General features: G+C 50.4%; 1 protein-coding gene across 9 annotated transcripts in view; it reads right to left on the reverse strand.

The window, feature by feature from the left end:
• ubap2l (ubiquitin associated protein 2-like) overlaps positions 1-17,733 on the reverse strand; it is a 117,435-nt gene that overhangs the window by 67,508 nt on the left and 32,194 nt on the right. For 8 of the 9 annotated variants that reach the window (XM_041181595.1, XM_041181594.1, XM_041181590.1 and 5 more), the window contains exon 2: positions 2,367-2,496. In XM_041181595.1, the coding sequence (XP_041037529.1) occupies positions 2,367-2,456 (90 nt within the window). In that variant the 5' untranslated portion in view covers positions 2,457-2,496. Of the gene's footprint in view, positions 1-2,366; positions 2,501-17,733 lie in introns of those variants that run through there. The other variant, XM_041181593.1, reaches the window with a different exon arrangement.

Consider the following 17,733-nt stretch of genomic DNA (forward strand, 5'->3'; position numbering starts at 1 on the left):
CCCAGGCGAGCCCCACATTCCCCCTCCCACTCCCCACGGGGGCGAGCCCCACATTCCCCCACCCACTCCCCACGGGGGCGAGCCCCACATTCCCCCACCCACTCCCCACGGGGGCGAGCCCCACATTCCCCCACCCACTCCCCACGGGGGCGAGCCCCACATTCCCCCACCCACTCCCCACGGGAGCGAGCCCCACATTCCCCCACCCACTCCCCGTGGGGACGAGTCCCACATTCCCCCCCCACTCCCCGTGGGGACGAGTCCCACATTCCCCCCCCACTCCCCGTGGGGACGAGTCCCACATTCCCCCCCCACTCCCCGTGGGGACGAGTCCCACATTCCCCCCCCACTCCCCGTGGGGACGAGTCCCACATTCCCCCCCCACTCCCCGTGGGGACGAGTCCCACATTCCCCCCCCCACTCTCTGGGTAAAGACATTTCTCCTGAATTTCTGATTGGATTTATTACTGTCTTACATAGATGGCCCCCTAGCTCTGGCCTCCTCCACGCCCCCTCCCAGCCTACACACACACACACACACACACACCCCCTCCCCCCAACCCCGACCCCCAACAATACAAACATTTGCTCTATGTCTATCCTATTGAAAATCTTGCATAATTTTAAAGGCCTCTATCAAGCTGCCCCGAGCCTTCCCAATTCTCGAGAAAAGAGCCCCAGTCTGTTCTGAACGGGAGTCAGATTGGACTCAAAGTGTTAACTCTGTTTCTTTCTCTCTCTCCACAGGCCCGTTGAGATTTTTCCCCAGCATTTTTCTGTTTTTGTCCCAGCCTGTTACACCCTGACTCCAGTTTCATTCTAAACGTGTATTCCATCTAGCAGGATTGAATTGAGCCGGGTCAAAATCCTAGAACTCCCTCCCTAACAGCACGGCGAGTGCACCTACACCACGCGGACTGCAGCGGTTCAGAGTGGTGGCTCACCACCACCTTCTCAAGGGGCAATTAGGGGTGGCCAATAAATGCTGACCTAGCCAACGATGCCCACAGCCCATGGACAAAATAAAAAGAGCGGTAGGATCCTGGCGTGGTTGTGACGGTGGAGAACAATTTTAGGAAATGAGTTCAAACTATTGTACAATTATACCCATAACACAGCAGTGAAGTGGATCACTGTGTGCGTTTTTCCATGTTGTGTTGGCATCACCACCACCATGCCATTGTTTAGTGTAATGTCAGTGGACTAGTGATGCAGAGGTCCAGGCTAATGTTCTGGGAACATAGGGTCAAATCCCACCACAGCACCTGTGGAATTTAAATTTAATTCATTAAATCTGGAATAAAAGGCTGATCATGACAAGCATCATCGATTGTCATAAAAACCCATCTGGGTCACTAATGCCCCTTTAGGAAAGGAAATCTGCCGTCCTTACCCGGTCTGGCCTACACGTGACCCCAGACCCCCACAGCCATGTGGCTGACTCTTAACTGCCCCCTGAAATGGCCGAGCGAGGCCTCTCAGTTCAAGGGGTAATTAGGGGTGGAAAACAAATGCTGGCCTTGCCAGCGACACCCACATCCCATGAAAGAATTAAAAAAAAAACATGCTTAAATAACAGCACTGGAACGGCTCTTTTCACTTGCTCCCATATCCTCATCGGAATCAGGTATGTAAACGAAACACTTCACCCATACAAATCAAATCCCCCACACCGTACCTAGAGAAATAGAGCTCCTGCTGTTTTGCTACAGTCTCAATGGGAAACGCATTACCAAGAGGCTGAAGCAGTACACACACACACACACACACACACACACACACACAGCCGTGCAATGGGCTAGCTCACAATTCTTTAAAGGGGACAGGGTAAATTGTGAGTGGCGGGGGGGGAGGGGGAGGGGGAGAATGAGGTGTGGTGTCAAGAATGCGAATGACGTTGTAAACAGTGGAACTGAAAACCAAAGCAAGAAATACCGGCCAAGCCCATTTACACAGCGCTGGGCCAGCCTCAGCTGGAGTACCGCATACAATTCTGGGCTGCCACTCTCCTGGAAGGACATCAGGGCCCTCGAGAGGAGACTCTGGGTCCCGGGGTCAGGGGAGTGGGAGGGAAGGCGAGGCTCAAAATCAATGGTCATTTTAAAAGTCAGCAGCAGGGAGGAACTGAAAAGCTTCTGGAGCACAGGAGATGGGGGACACATTCTACGAGACTCCTCCTGTAACTAAGTAGTAACGGTGGTCCAGGCCAACACATGAGGGACGCACAGTGGCCGACCGAAGCACACCCCAGCTCCTTAAGTTACTGGCGCTCAGCGGGGAAAGTGGACCTAGAAAGCAACTACCTGAAGGACGCACTCTGGCATGGGGGATTAATAGTTTACCCTGCCCACTGTAAAAATGATTACCTGTGGCCGTTGTTTCTGCTGTGTCTGGTTCTGTGTCTGTGTCTGATCCCAGTTACCCCGGGCTCGATTAGTGCCCACCGATGTCATCATTTACAGTATATACAAATAACAGTATTTACAAGGTACAAACCTGCAAGGGAAAAAGAGAAGAACAAATGTAGAGGCGGCCAGACATAGAACAGAAAACACCTGCAATTAGAATTCCTTTCAAAAAGGAGGATGTTTAAACTTTAAAGGGGATGGGCGCAAGCGCTGAGGGATGAAACCTGACAGCTAGAGGGGCGAGGCAGCGTAGAGGGAGCTTTCCCCTGGATCTAACTGCGCCATGACTCTCGATGCTGACCCTCAAAACGCCATGGGGTAATTAGGTGCAAGTTAAGCTCCTCCTATCCCCTCCGTCAACTTCATAAGGACATAAGAAATAGGAGTAGACCATTCAGCCCCTCGAATCTGCTCCACCATTCAATGAGATCACGCCTCATTGAGTGTAACACCATTCTCCTGCACTACCCCTTATCCTTTGATGTTTTTAAATATGTAGAAATCAATCGATCTCGGTCTTGAACATACTCAATGTCTGAGCCTCCGCAGCCCCTCTGGGACAGAGAATTCCAGAGATTCACCACCCTCTGAGTGAAGAAGTTCCTCCTCACCTCAGTCCTCAATGGCTGACCCCTCATTCTGAGACCGTGACCCCTGGTTCCCCAGCCGCAGGGGAACATCCTTCCTGCAGCTACCCTGTCAGGCCCTGTGAGAATTTTGTATGTTTGAATGAGATCGCTTCTCATTCTTCTAAACTCAGAATAAAAGGCCCAGCCTATTTAATCTTTCCTCCTAGGACAATCCCTCCGTCCCGGGAATTAGCTTGGTGAACCTTCGTTGCACTCTCCCTCTATGGCAAGCATACCTTTCCTTAGGTAAGGAGACCAAAGCTGCACACAATACTCCAGGTGTAGTCTCACCAAGGCCCTGTACAGCTCCAGTATGACAACCTTGCTCCTGTATTCAAGTCCTCCTCTTTTTTTTTTGTTCGTTCATGGGATGTGGGTTTCGCTGGCTAGGCCAGCATTTGTTGCCCATCCTTAATTGCCCTTGTTCAGAGGGCATTTAAGAGTCAACCAGTTTGCTGTGGGTCTGGAGCCACATGTCAGCCAGGTAAGGACGCTAATGAAGGACATTAGTGAAATAGATGGATTTTTTTTTTAAAAAACAAAAATTTGCAATGGTTTCATGACCATCAGACTTTTAATTCCAGATTTTTTTTTAAATCAAATTCAAATTTCACCATCTGCCCTGGTGGACTTTAAACACGGGTCCCCAGGGCAATACCCTGCTTCTCTGGAATGCTAGCCCAGTGACAATACCACTATACCACCGCCTCCCCCGCCAACATATGCATTTGCCTTCTGAACCACTTGCTGTACCTGCATGTTAGCGTTCAGTGACTCGCGAACAAAGACACTCAAGTCCCTTTGAAGCTCAACACTGCACAGCCTCTCACCATTTGAGAAATACTCTGTATTCCCGTTTCTCCTGCCAAAGACCTGACTCCAGGCACACAGCAATGTGGTTGGCTCTTAACTGCCCTCCGAAATGGCCCCAGCAAGCCATTTAGTTCAAAGGGGCAATTAAGGAAGGGCAACAAATTCTGGCCTGGCCAGCGATGCCCACATCCCAGGAATACATTTTAAAAAAGACACCCTAAAGCCCTGAAATTCCCTCACTAAATCTCACTGCCTCTCCCCATCAAACCAACACCATTGACCAAGCTTTTGATCATCTGTCCCCAGTATCTCACCGGGGTTAAATAGCTGCTCCATGAAGTGCCTTGGGACAGTGCACTGTATTAAAGGGGCTACATTAATGCAAATCGTTGTATCAATATTCACTCCCGCACTCAGCAAGACCAATATAACAGCAAGCGGTGTACCCCTACAGCAAGCAGCATACACAAACACTGCCAGAGCTTTCTGCTCTACAAGCCCAAGTGCAGTAGGAATCATCACAATCTTCATGTGGGGTCATGCAGGCTGAAGACAGGCTCCATTTAACACACCCGAACTGGTATCAAATCAGAGGCCCCCAGGGTTCAAAGGGCACCATCTCAAACTAAGGGGTACAGTTTCAAAATAAGGGGTCTCCCCCAGTTAAGACAGAAATGAGGAGGAATTTCTTCTCGGAGAGCCATTGCTTTATGGAATTCTCTACTCCAGAGAGCAGTGGAGGCTGGGTCACTGGTTGAGTTGGACAGATTTTTGATTGGCAAGGGAGTCAAGGGTTATGGGGGGGCAGGCAGGAAAGTGGAGTTAAAGCCACAGCTGGATCAGTCATGGTCTTATTGAATGGCGGAGCAGGCTCGAGGGGCAGAATGGCCTTCTCCTGCTCTACTTTCTTACAGTCTTAATTGAGGACCAGAAATAGCAAGTGCCAGGCTAGAAGATGCACAATGAGATATGATTCAAGTGAGGAGTACGACAAGGGCATGTACTATCACCAAAATCATTCAATCTATAGAACAAGCATTCAGGGAGTCAGGTGTACTTGCAGGGGTGAAATCTGTAGGCATGAACATCAACTCGCAGTATGCTGAGAACACAGCAAATCAGACGAGGCCCTCCAAAATATCGTAGGTCACGTAAAATCCAGAAGTTTAGAACATGGGTCGAGTATGAAACACCGGGAGGTTAAAAACAATGGTGGACAGAAGGAACAACGTTAGAAGAAACTAGACTGAAGATCAAAGTGGATGGTGTCACACTGGAACAAGTTGCCTATTTAGGACAAATGAGAACAGAAGATGGCAGATACGATGCCAAAGTCAGGAGGAAGATGGAGATAGCGCAAAGTAATTTTGTGAGGATGAAGGATGTGTTAACAAGAAACCTCAAGCTTGGAACAAGAAAAAAACTCTTAAAATGCCATTCTAGCCACTTCCCTGAGTGCCTCAGAAATCTGATCAATATAAAAGATCTGTGAAAGGAAATGGAGGCCTTTGAAATGTGGATGCTAAGGCATACACACCTACAACTTAAGAGGAGTAGGCCATTCAGCCCCTCGAGCCAGCTCTGCCATTCAATAAGATCGTGGCTGATCTGACTGTGGCCTCAACTCCGCACTCCCGCCTACCTCCAGTATTCTTTGACTCCCTTGTTAGTCAAGAATCTGTCGACCTCTGCCTTAAAAATATTCAATGACCCAGCCTCCATCGCTCTCTGGGGAAGGGAATTCCAAAGGTTCATCACCCTCAGAAAAAACTCCACCTCATCTCCGTCTAAAACGGGAGACCCCTTATTTTTAAACTGTGTCCCCTAGTTCTAGTCTCTACCAACGGGAGAACATCATTTCAGCATCCACCTTGTCAAGTCCCCTCAGGATCTTATATGTTTCAATAAGATCACCTCTCATTCTTCTAAACTCCAATGGATACAGGTCCAACCTGCCAACATTTCTTGACATTTTCCCCCATCACAGGAATTAGTCAAGTGAACCTTCTGTGAACTGCTTCTAAAGCATTTATTTCCTTTCTTAAATAAGGAGACAAAAACTGTACACAGTGTTCCATTTATAGTCTGACCAATGAATGCTGAAATTTCCACATACAGATAAGACAGAAGAGGGGGCGTTTGAGGTTACAAGAGCAAAAGGAACTCAAAAAAGTGACATCCAGATAAGTAAATGTCAGTATTCTGGCCTTTTGATCAGGGCTGAAAAGCCACAGAAAGCTCCTCTGTAGGGTAAAGCGAAGGGCAGCAGAAAGTGGGGGGTCGATCTAGGCACAGTTGGGATGACAGACGTCACAGAGCTGTTTGAGATGAGCTACAGTGGAATGCGAGAGGATGGCAAGGGGATCAAGTGTGACATACCATGGCAGATCTCCTGGCAGGAGCAGCTACAAGCAGGACAGTTCGGAGGTGGGGGGGTCACAACCAAGGTGGAATGGCCCCAGAGGAGAGGCAGAGGTTAGGAAAGGGTGGATGAGGTAACGTTGAGGAAGTGGGTTTTAAGGGTGCTTTGGGAGTGGGGGGGGGGGGGGGGAGAGAGGAGAGGAGGGGAGGTGGGCCAACTCGAGAGCAGAGAGATGAGAGCAGAGAGGAGGGGAAGGGAAGCTCTGCCACCAATGGCACAGAGAAGTGGGAAGGAAGCATAGCAGAGGTGGCGTAATGTCACTGGACATTGTAATCCAGAGACCCAGGCTAATGCTCTGGGGACATGGGTTCGAATCCCACCACGGCAGCTGGTGAGATTTAAGTTGAATTAATAAATCTGGAATTGAGAGCTAGTCTCAGAAATGGTGGCCATGACAACTATCATCGATTGTTGTAAAAACCCACCTGGTTCATTAATGCCCCTTTAAGAAAGGAAATCCGCCGTCCTTACCCAGTGGTGGGCTCTTAACTGCTGAGCAAGCCATTCGGTTCAAGGGGCAATTAGGGATGGGCAGCAAATGCCAGTCTTGCTACCAACACCCACACCCCGTGAAAGAATAAATGAAAAAAAGATGATCCGGGATGGAGCTGCAGAGGCGATGCGGAGCGGGGAGATTGAACAGGATGGGCACAATCAAGGAAAGGGACATAAGAACACAAGAAATAGGAGTAGGCCATTCAGCCCTTCGAGCCTGCCCCGCCATTCAATAAGCTCATGGCCAATCTGCCCCATGCCTCAAATCCTCTTTCGTGCCAGCTCCTCATAGCCCTCAACTCCCCCGATATTTCAAAAATCTATCTACCACCCCTTAAATACTTTGTGATCTAAGCCTCCACAACTCTCTGGGGCAGAGAATTCCAGACATTCGCTACCCTCAGAGAGGAAATTCCTTCGCACCTCGGTTTTAAACGAGTGCCCCCCCCTTATTCCGTAACTACGTCCCCTAGTTCGAGATTCCCCCACTAGTGGAAACATCATCTGAACATCTACCCTGTCAAGCCCCTTCAGAATTTTGTACGTTTCAATAAGATCACCCCTCATTCTTCTAAACACTAATGACTAAAGGCCTAAGCTGTTTAGTCGGGACAAGGATATTTCAGTTAATGTTGAACTGCTGCTAAGTTACAGTGCCGGCACACTTGAGCTACATGACTAATGATTTATTCAATTTTAGTTATTTCATCAAAACCCCAATGAAACTCCCTCTGCCAAGCAAAACAAGGTGTAACGTACTACCAATAGCCTATGGAGATACGTACTTAACTCCGCATACTTCAATGCTCCTAACAGTGTGGGTTCTAGGTTTGGCTAGACTAAACTAGAACAGCAAACTTGTTGTAAATCAGCGCCACGTAAATTAACAAGAACAGAGATTTAAACACTGTACGGTCCAGAGGCACGACAATTAAGACTTACATTTGTTTAGCGCTTTTCATGGCCCCAGGATGTCCCACATCCAAATGGAGCACTTAAGTGTGGTCACTGTTGTAATGTGGGAAACGCAGCAGCCAATTTGCACACAGCAAGCTCCCACAAACAGCAATGTGATAATGACCCGCATCACTTTGTTTTAAAAAAGTGATGTTCCCCAAAAGATAAATATTGGGCCCCGGGACACGGGGTTGGCGGGGGGGGGGGGCGCGGAAACGGCTCGCTCTACTTCCGAGGGCAGATAGGCCCTCAGTTTAATGTCTCCGAAAGATAGCAGCACTAAGCAGCTGGCAGCCCACCCCACCCCCTCTGCGCCAAGCCGCCAGCAGCCTTCCAGTTCAAGAGGAGGAAGAGGGCTAGCCACAGAACCAGGATGACCAAGGGCGAGAACATTCCCACAGTGGGGAATACTCCCAAGACTGGAGTTGAAGTAAAGCTTTTCACCTGTCTGTGCTGCTCGAGGAAGCCCATGGAAGAGCTCCCCCATTGCCCTAGATGGACACCCTTCACCTCGAAGGGCGGCTATTTTGCGAAAACACAAGTTTAAAAGCGACAAGCCCTATTTGTAAAGCAGCGCTGCTCAATCCTCAGTGTGCGCTCTGATACCTGATCTCTGTAAGCGTTACACCCCGTGTTGGAGAGCGAAGGGAAAATGGAAAGCAGAACTGTGTCAACAAAGAAACGTCAGCTGTGCTCGGTGCTTGGCACGGTGGACAAAGTTTGGGAAGGAGTGCCAGAGTGTCCGGGCGAGGTGGCTGAAACCTCTGCTTAGTCAAATGCACACGCAGCAGCTCAGAGCTGGGACAGCAAAGCTGCTGACCGTTAGGGCAGGCCTTACGATGGACTCGCATTGGCTGCTGACCAAACTCCAGTTCACCATCCGCTGCAGAGACGGAAGAACAAAAGGTTTTCTCTTGTGTGCCTCACCCCATCAACATATCCTTCTGTTCCTTTCTCCCTCGTCTGTTTATCCAGCTTCCCTCTTAAATGCATCTCTGCTGTTCACCTCGACCACTCCCTGTGCGAGCGAGTTCCACCTTCTCCCCACTCTCTGGGTAAAGAAGTTTCTCCTGAATCCCCCATACGGATGCCCCCCCCCCTAACCCCGACCCCCACAAGTGGAAACATCTTCTCTATGTTTACACTATCGAAACCCTTTCAGAATTTTAAAGACCTCTCTCAGGACACCCCATCAGCCTTCTCTTTTCCAGAGAGTTTAACCACACCGTTTTTTGTATAACATCGTGGCAGGTTGTCAATGAGCATCTAAGTCCGACCAGACATTACGAATGCTTGGGATAGGAATGGACATGCTGGTGGGAGGAGACGACTTTGGCAAGTTTCCCGCTTTTGATTTCTATCCTGGGATTCTCAGTGAGAGGCGCGTGGGCAAGAATAGGGCTGGGGTTTCAGTCTGAAGCCACCCTCCCTGACAAACTGAGGCCTCATCATCTGGGTTACCACATAAAGAGCCCCCCACTCGAGCATAATACTGGGGGGGGGGGGGGTCTACATAAGCAGCATGCAATATTGCCAGAAAAGGAAAACAGATCATAGAATGAACCAGCGGAGGAGCCATTTGGCTCATTGTGACTATGCCCTTTTCGAGTATTTATCTAAATGCTTCATTTACATTCAGCTACACACACACACAAACAGGTCAGAGGCCAGAATCCTATGGAGAATAACTCACCTCCTGACTCCCCAAAGCCTGTCCACCATCTACAAGGCACAAGTCAGGAGTGTAATGGAACACTCTCCACTTGCCTGGATGAGTGCAGCTCCCACAACACTCAAGAAGCTCAACACCATCCAGGACAAAGCAGCCCCGCTTGTTTCTCTCCACTGCCAACACACAGTGGCAGTGTGTGTACCATCTACCAAATGCACTGCAGGAATTCACAAGGCTCCTTAGACACCACCATCCAAATCTGCACCATCTAGAGGGACAAGGGCAGCAGATAGATGGGAACACCACCAGCTGGAAGTTCTCCTCCGAGCCACTCACCACCCTGACTTGGAAATATATCGGCCGTTCCTTCACTGCCGCTGGGTCAAAATCCTGGAACTCCCTCCCTAACAGCACGGTGGGTGTACCTACACCAAAGGGACTGCAGCGAATAAAGGTGGCAGCTCACCCACCACCTTCTCAAGGGGGCCAATTAGGGATGGGCAACAAATGCTGGCCTAGCCAGCGACCCCCACATCCCATGAATGAATAAAAAGCAAGCCGAGAAATTTATCCAGTCCTGAAGGAGAAGATGAAGTACAGGAAAAACCTAACAGTCGGAATGATCAGGCATAAACTATAGTGCCATACCTCTTCAGCGTTTCAATATTAAACTGACCAGAATGCCATCTAATTAGCACAGAGCTAACCTAGCTTCAGAAACTTCACAGTTCCTTACCCAAAGTCCTAATATTCAATATATGCTCTAAAATATAGTTCAATAAATCCATAAAATTCTGAGGGGGCTTAACAGGGCCGATGCCAAGAGGCTGCTCTCCACCCCCCACCCCCCAGCGCGGCTGGAGAGTCTACAACACAGGGTCACGTGGCCTCCGGATAAAGGGTCGGCCATTTTGGACTGAGGTGAGGAGGAATTTCTTCACTCCGAGGATCGCGAATCTTGGGAATTCTCTATCCCAGAGAGGCGTGGAAGCTTCAGTCGCTGAGTATATTCCAAAGAGAGATCGAGAGATTTGAGGGCATCAAGAGATAGAGCGAGAAAGCGGAAGATCTTACTGAATGGTGGAGCGGCCTGGAGGGGCAAAACGTCCTCCCCCTGCTCCTTACGTTATGTTCTCAATCGACCGAAAAAGCAAAGCCAAAAAAAGTGTGATCTTACAGGTTTTACTTGTTCAAAGTGTCTTAGTAAAAATGGCAGAGTCCGCCAATCTAGATTCCTCATCACAAGAAATATTTAAGCTATGCAATATTTCCACTGGCACACATTTAGATCAAGCATAGCAATCCAGAACCCGAGTGCCGACAGCATCTGTCACTGGATTCTCTTCTCCTCCCGCTATCTGCTGCCTGCCCCCTCTCGGCGCCTCCTGAGGGGGGCAGATTTGCAGTTGCCGGCGGTTCTCCGGCGCCTCAGCGGAAGGGTCAACCCTTCGTTCGAAAGGGGCAGACCCCAGCGCCCTGAGGGAGCCTCAGGCGCGCGCCAGGTGGGCCAGGGGAACTCCCTCGGCTGGCTCACCGTGCCCACGACGAGGCGTTGCCTCCCTCCTCCACAACGCCGCCCGCAGCGGTGCCCAGGCAACCTGCCCGAGACCAACCAACAACTTGCATTTAAATGGCGCCTTTAAGCGTTACTAAGGTGACCCGATGCACTGCGCAGGAGCGTGAAGCAGCTCCAAGCTGGACCCCGAGCCACATGAGGAGATATTAGCGACAGGTGACCAAAAGGTGGGGGGTGGGTGGGGGGGGGCAGAAGGGTGTAGAGGGGGGGGCCCCAGAGCTTAGGGCCCAGGCAGCTGAAGACATGGCCACCAATGATGGAGCGATGGAAATCAGTGGACGTGCAAGAGGGTGGAGCTGGGAGGAGTGCAGAGAGCTCGGAGGGGTGTGGAATACGGACACAAGGGGGTCCAGTCTGGTCTGTACAGCCTTGTCCTCCAATGGGTTGTGACCTTGCCGAGGGGTCTGATCAAAAACCTTCAAACCTGGGCTTTAAGTAATGTAGCCCTGGGTTTCAATCACAAACATGTTTACTCTCAACAATTACAAGCTGAATTTGGAAGAAAGGAATTTCTCAAGCGTCTGCTCCCGAATGTTTCAAAATCCAGCTGACCCGGGGTAACAGGGTCTAACGCCAAGGTCTCTGCTCAACGCTCGAGCTCACCCCAGGAAGCGCCACTTGAGCAGGATGCCTTGAGAGGGGTGGGGGGAGAATCACTGGTGCTCGTGGGATTGAGCGGGAGTCAGCTCCTTCGGGAAGTTGGGAAAACCGAGGACGTCATCATCAAAATCCGACACTGCCTGGGTAAGGCAGGGCCCTACTGAAGGCAACGTCAAACACACACGCTGGAAACGGAGCTGGCACAGTCCCGGAACTTGGCAGCTCAAGAGAGGTGAACCCTCCCCCGTCCATCCCTTGAGGGGATTTGCTCACCTCACGTAGGCCAACCAAGGAAGCAAAGCCACCTCGGAGGAAGGCCACTTCTCACCGCAGCGTCTACAGGGCCTTTATTCCACACAGCAGTTCCCCTGGGGTCGCTCGGTTCAATCAGCTTTACGCGGAGAGCTGAACAACCTCATTTTAGGAAAAAAGCCTGGACGGGTTGGGCCTATATCCTTTGGAGGTTAGAAGAATGAGCGGTGATCTGACTGAAACATAGACGATCCTGAGGGAATTTGATAGGGTGGATACCGGGAGGAGGTTTCCTCTTGTGGGAGAGACCAGAACAAGGGGACAGGGTTTAAGAATAAGAGGTCTACCATTTAAGACGGAGATGAGGAGAAATTTCTTCTTTCAGAAGGTCGTTACTCTGAAATTCTCTCCCCCAGAAAGCAGTGGAGGCTGGGTCATTGGATATGGTCAAGGCTCGGACAGATTTTTGATTGGCAAGCGAGCCAAGGGTTATGCGGGTGGGGGTGGTAGGCAAGAAAGTGGAGTTGAGACCACAGTCAGATCAGCCATGATCTTACTGCATGGCAGAGCAGGCTCGAGGGGCCAAATGGGCTACTCCTGCTCTTTTAACTCAAGAGGTTCCTAACCACCAGTCTGTAGGGAGGTGACTGATCTGAGCCATGGGGGCTGCAGACAAAAGACCTCCTCAATGTACTCCTGAACTGAGAAATCTGTTACCAACTGCTCAGGAAGGGTGACTAGTTGGGCATAGGGCTGGCAGCATCTCCAAACTGTGCCTGCAGGTAGCCGAATGGCTTCAACAGAATGGTGAGGGGCAGGGAGAACGCGGATCGGACCTTCCTCATTCGCTGCTGAATGAATTCACGTGATTCCTAAAATTCAAAAAGTATAGTTGAGGATCTCCAAACCAACAAATTGCACAGCATCAGAGAAATAGAAACCACTCATCAATATAAACTCTCACCCACCATCCAGCAATGCTTACCAGAAACCAAATACTGCAGCTACAAGAGCAGGTCAGAGGCTGGGAATCCTGCGGTGAGTAACTCACCTCCTGACTCCCCAAAACCTGTCCACCATCTACAAGGCACAAGTCAGGAGTGTGATGGGATACTCCCCACTTGCCTGGATGAGTGCGGCTCCTAAAACACTCAAGAAGCTCGACACCATCCAGGACAAAGCAGCCCCGCTAGATTGGTACCCCATCCACCACCTTCAACATTCACTCCCAAGGCACAGTGACAGCAGTGTGTACCGTCTGCAAGATGCTCTGCAGCAAATGCACCAAGACTCCTTAGACAGCACTTTCTAAACCCCCAAACCTCTAACTTCTAGAAGGACAGGGACAGCAGATGCACGGGGACACCACCACCTGCAAGTTCCCCTCCAAGCCAATCGCCATCCTAGCTTGGAAATATATCAGCCACTGTCGCTGGGTCAAAATCCTGGAACTCCCTCCCTAATAACTCTGTGGGTATACCTACACCACACGGGACTGCAGCGGCTCGAGAAAGCAGCTCACCATCACCTTCTCAAGGGGCAAATGGGGATGGGCAATAGATGCTGTTCCAGCCAGCGACGCTCACCTCCCACGAAGGAATGAAAAAAGAAACCTCTGACCAATCAAACCCATAATGTGCAGGGAAAAGGGGCTCCAATGGTTTCATCAGCTGAAACCGTGCCTACTGACACTGGTTAGTTAGCACTGCTGGTACAGCCAGGATGACCTGTCCCATTACCACACTGGTAGAAGAGGTAACCCGGAGCCAAGTGCCAGGTCTAGTCTCCATGGTTTGTTGGCAGGCCAACCATCGACAACGCCCTGGCACACTCCAGTTAGCAGATTGCCAGGTCTGCTGGAGGATTGGGCTTAGTGTCAAGCTTCCATGTCCAAGGCTGCACCCTCCACCTCACTCCATTTCATTTTAGAAAGAAGAGAAAAAAAGAATAAATTAGCCTCTCTTACTCCTGCATGAATCTTGGACCTGGGATACGGGATAAAATCCAGGGATTTAAACAACACAATACCACAGCTTCTTCACGACGGAGCGCCATTAAAGAATTCGCTTCCCAAGCCTCGGCAGTACCCCGGGATCCTGTCCGAAGGCAAAACCGGTGCTCCCCAGAGCAAAACTCAGGTGGTTTTACTTCCCAATGAATGGACGGGGGCCAACAGCCATCAGAATCGCTCGGCACAACGGACAACCAGCCCACGGGGGTCTCTTGTAGCGCCTCCCAGCTTGTGGGTAAAAGTTCCGATCACCGGTGGAATCGCCTCAACAACTTTGAACGCCAACCCGCCAGCACAAAGGTCGGAGCCACCCTCTGGGTCACAGCTCGCCCCGCGCGCCTACAGCAGTGCGCCCCCCCCCAGCCTACGGCTGCCATTCAAGCAGAGGCGCGCAAGGCCTACATTTGTCCATCGGGAAGTCACTAATCGGTGCAAAGCAGCAGCTCTTCCGTCTCTCGGCCCAAACTCTTTGCAGCCCCTCAGGATCTGTTGCAAAAAACACTTAAGGCTGGTCAATCGCTGGCCTGTGCCCAGCAGAGCCTTTTATTGACTGCGACAGCCAACAGGCTTTAGCCCAAGTGAAGAATAATTTCCGATCATTTTTCCCCGTGGCTTCCAATTTGCAGAGGAACAGGACCAACTGCTCCAACTCCCCAGTGACTTTCCTGGCTTCAGAGGGTACTGCAACATAGTGCTTAACTCTTCTTGTTACTATCCAACAGCACGCGATCCCTTTGCCGTAACCTTAACAGGGCACAGGTGAGGGAGGGAGTAGTCAGTCAGGCAGGCTTCAAACTTACACCTCACAGCTTCAGCGAGAGGTAAGGAAAAAAAAAAATCACTGAACGCCAAGGCCAGGATGAGGGGGCTGTCCTACAGGGAGAGATCGAGCCGAGCAGGCCGATATTCTCTGGAGTTTAGAAGAACGAGAGGTGAGCTCGTTGAGACGTATAGAATTCCGAGGGGGTTTGCCAGGGTCAATGCCCAGGGTGTTCCCATGTTGCCAACCCCCCAACCTAGCTGAGGAGCCGAGAATTCGGGGAGGGCAGGGTCCCAGGGTAAGGGGTCAGCCATTTTGGCCCGAGATGAGGAGAAATTTCTTCAGTCAAGAGGGTTGTGAATCTTTGGAATTCTCTGGCCCAGTGAGCTGTGGAAGCTCGGTTGTTGAATAGAGACAAAAGAACAACGTACACTAATTGAACCCAGAGTGGGAAAGTGGAGTTGAGGTAGATGATGAGCCACCAACTTTCCTGAATGATGGAATACGTTCAAGGGGCCATCGGGCCTACTCCAACTCCGGCTTAAGTTCTTAAACCCAAATTCACGGAAGTCCCTCAGAAGTGGCCGTAGACTTCCTGCCTGGCATTTTGCTTCCTGGGTCAGGGCACCTTGGTCCAAGTGCACGCCACAGGGGTCAGTAATGCAGCAATGAGTACACCCCATGATGCTACGACCCCACCCCCCCCACCCCCCCAAACGGCCAGGTAGTGAATAATTGGTGAACTGCAGGGAACACGCTGAAGCATATTCAGATGCAGGATGATTGAAAGAGCGATATAACCTTTCCTCCCTCAACGCCGGGTTACATTTCTGTTCAAAGGAAACGCAAATCGATAAGGTGGGGCTAAGAGGAAAGAGCTTTCCAATGGGGGCTTGCCAGTGGCCAGATGGGCCTCCCAGCACAGTGCAGGTGAGTGCACAGCACAGTCCAAAGCAAGGCAGCACTGACGCTAAGGCTTCTCAGCTGGGCCTTGAGGGTAGAGATTCATTTCCTCACTCACCCACACCCCACCAAGGCAGCCAGGGATCCCTGGCTAACTCAGGAACTGTGTCACCTAGACCCTCTTCCTACTTCTCCATCAGGTCCTCTTACTGCTCTACCTTTGCCTTTTTTTTAAGGCAGGACTAAGTTCCAGGTGACAAACTATCTTGCAGAACAGCATGGCACTCAGAACCGCTTATGTGCAAAAGACTTGCATTTCTCTTGCACCTTTCACACACATCAATGTCTCAAAGCACTTTGAAGCCAATGAAGTGCCTTCAAAGTGTGGTCACTTATCATGTGGGAAAGGCGGCAGCCAATTTGCGCACAGCCAGCTCCAAAACCAGCAATGTGATAGTGGCCGAGATCATCTGTTTTTGAGATGTTGATTGAGGGATAAATATTGGTCCAGGACACCTGAGAGAACACCCCCTGCTGCTCTTCCTCAAAATAGTGGCTGGATCTTTTGACTCCACCCAAGGGGGCAGTCAGGGCCTCAGTTTAAACTCAGCGCTATGTGCAAACAGGCCTCTTTCCCTTAATCAGTAAATATATACTGTCGACAGAGAGCAGGATGGTGTCTATTAGGCTGACATCTTACCCCTTGCAAATGAAGTCCTAACAGGCAGGTAAAATGCAAATAAAGGACTTTTTTTTAAGTGAATCGAGAAGACAAGAGGCAGCACAGAGATTTCAAGTCTTCTGCTAAATTTCAACACCAACATTTTTAAAAAGCACGCTACGAGAACAAGAATTAGGAGCGGGGTAGACCCTCGAGAGTGTGCTCCGCCGTTCCAGCAGCTCATGGCTGATCTGACCGAGCCTCAACTCCACTTTTCTGTCTGCCCGACTCCCTTGTCGATCAAAAATCTTTCTAACTCAGCTTTGAACGTATCCAGTGACCCGGCCTCCACTGCTCTCTGGGGGAAGAGAGTTCCACAGACTAACAACCCTCTGAGGGGGGTGGGGGAATACCTCAATTCCGTCTTAAATGGGAGGCCCCATAATTTTGAAACTGTGCCTAATTCCAGATTCCCCCCACCCCCATCAGCATCCACCCTGTCAGAATCTTATATGTTTCAATAAGATCCCCTCTCATTCTTCTAAACTCCAATGAGCACAGGCCCAACCTGCTCAGCCTTTCCTCATAAGACAAACCCCTTTCATCCCAGGAATCAGCTGAGTTAATCTTCTCTGAACTGCTTCCAATGCGATATATGCCTGCTTAAGTAAGGAGACCAAAACTGCACACAGTATTCCAGATGCGGCCTAACTAAGGCCCTGTACACCCGTACCAACAATTCCCTACTTTTATACTCGATTCCCCTTGCAATAAATGCCAACATGTCACTTGCCACACGATGGGCCAAAGATTTAAGTGCAACTTAATATGCTGAAGGGTTACCGGTAGCAGAGGAAGCCAGCAATGAAAAGGGGTTTGCTGGAGCTGCCTGGTCCCAACCAAGCGGCTCACAAAACCTTCAAGTCAAAGACAAACTGGCCCACAGGAAGGCTTCTGCCTGACTCCTATGCGCACCATCGCCAAGAACCTCCATGACCGACAGGCTTCACCCAACCCCCCCACCGTCTCAACTCACCTGCTGCCGAGACCCTCACTTGTGCCTTCACTGCCCTGAGACGTGGCTATTCCCATGCTCCCTCCGCCGGTCTCCCGGGTTCCTTCATAAACTTCAGCTCCCCCAAATTTCTGCCACCCGTGTCTCTGCCGGCAGCAAGTTCTCATTACCCCATCACCCGCTGTCTTACACTTACACTGGCTCCTGGTCAAACAGTGCCTCAACTTCAAAATTCTCTTTAATTCTTTGACAGAGCGTACAGAGGCTTAAAAGCTGCTTCATTTTTGAATCAAACTATCTTACAGGAACTAAATTATTTTTAAAAACTGTGACCAACAGGATAAAAAGCATAAGCCCACAGAGGGATGAGAAAATTCCCAAAGAAAACTATAATGCCCGTGACACAATCAATGGAAAACATATACAATTTCCAGCACAGAAACAGGCCTTTTGGCCCCTCTGCTCCGTGCTGGTGTTTCTGCTCCACACAAGCCTCCTCCTCCCACCCCCCCCGCCCCCTTCATCTCACCCCCATCAACAGATCCTTCTATTCATTTCT

This window comes from Carcharodon carcharias, assembly GCF_017639515.1.
Source record: "Carcharodon carcharias isolate sCarCar2 chromosome 36 unlocalized genomic scaffold, sCarCar2.pri SUPER_36_unloc_1, whole genome shotgun sequence".
Taxonomy (NCBI): Eukaryota; Metazoa; Chordata; class Chondrichthyes; order Lamniformes; family Lamnidae; genus Carcharodon; species Carcharodon carcharias.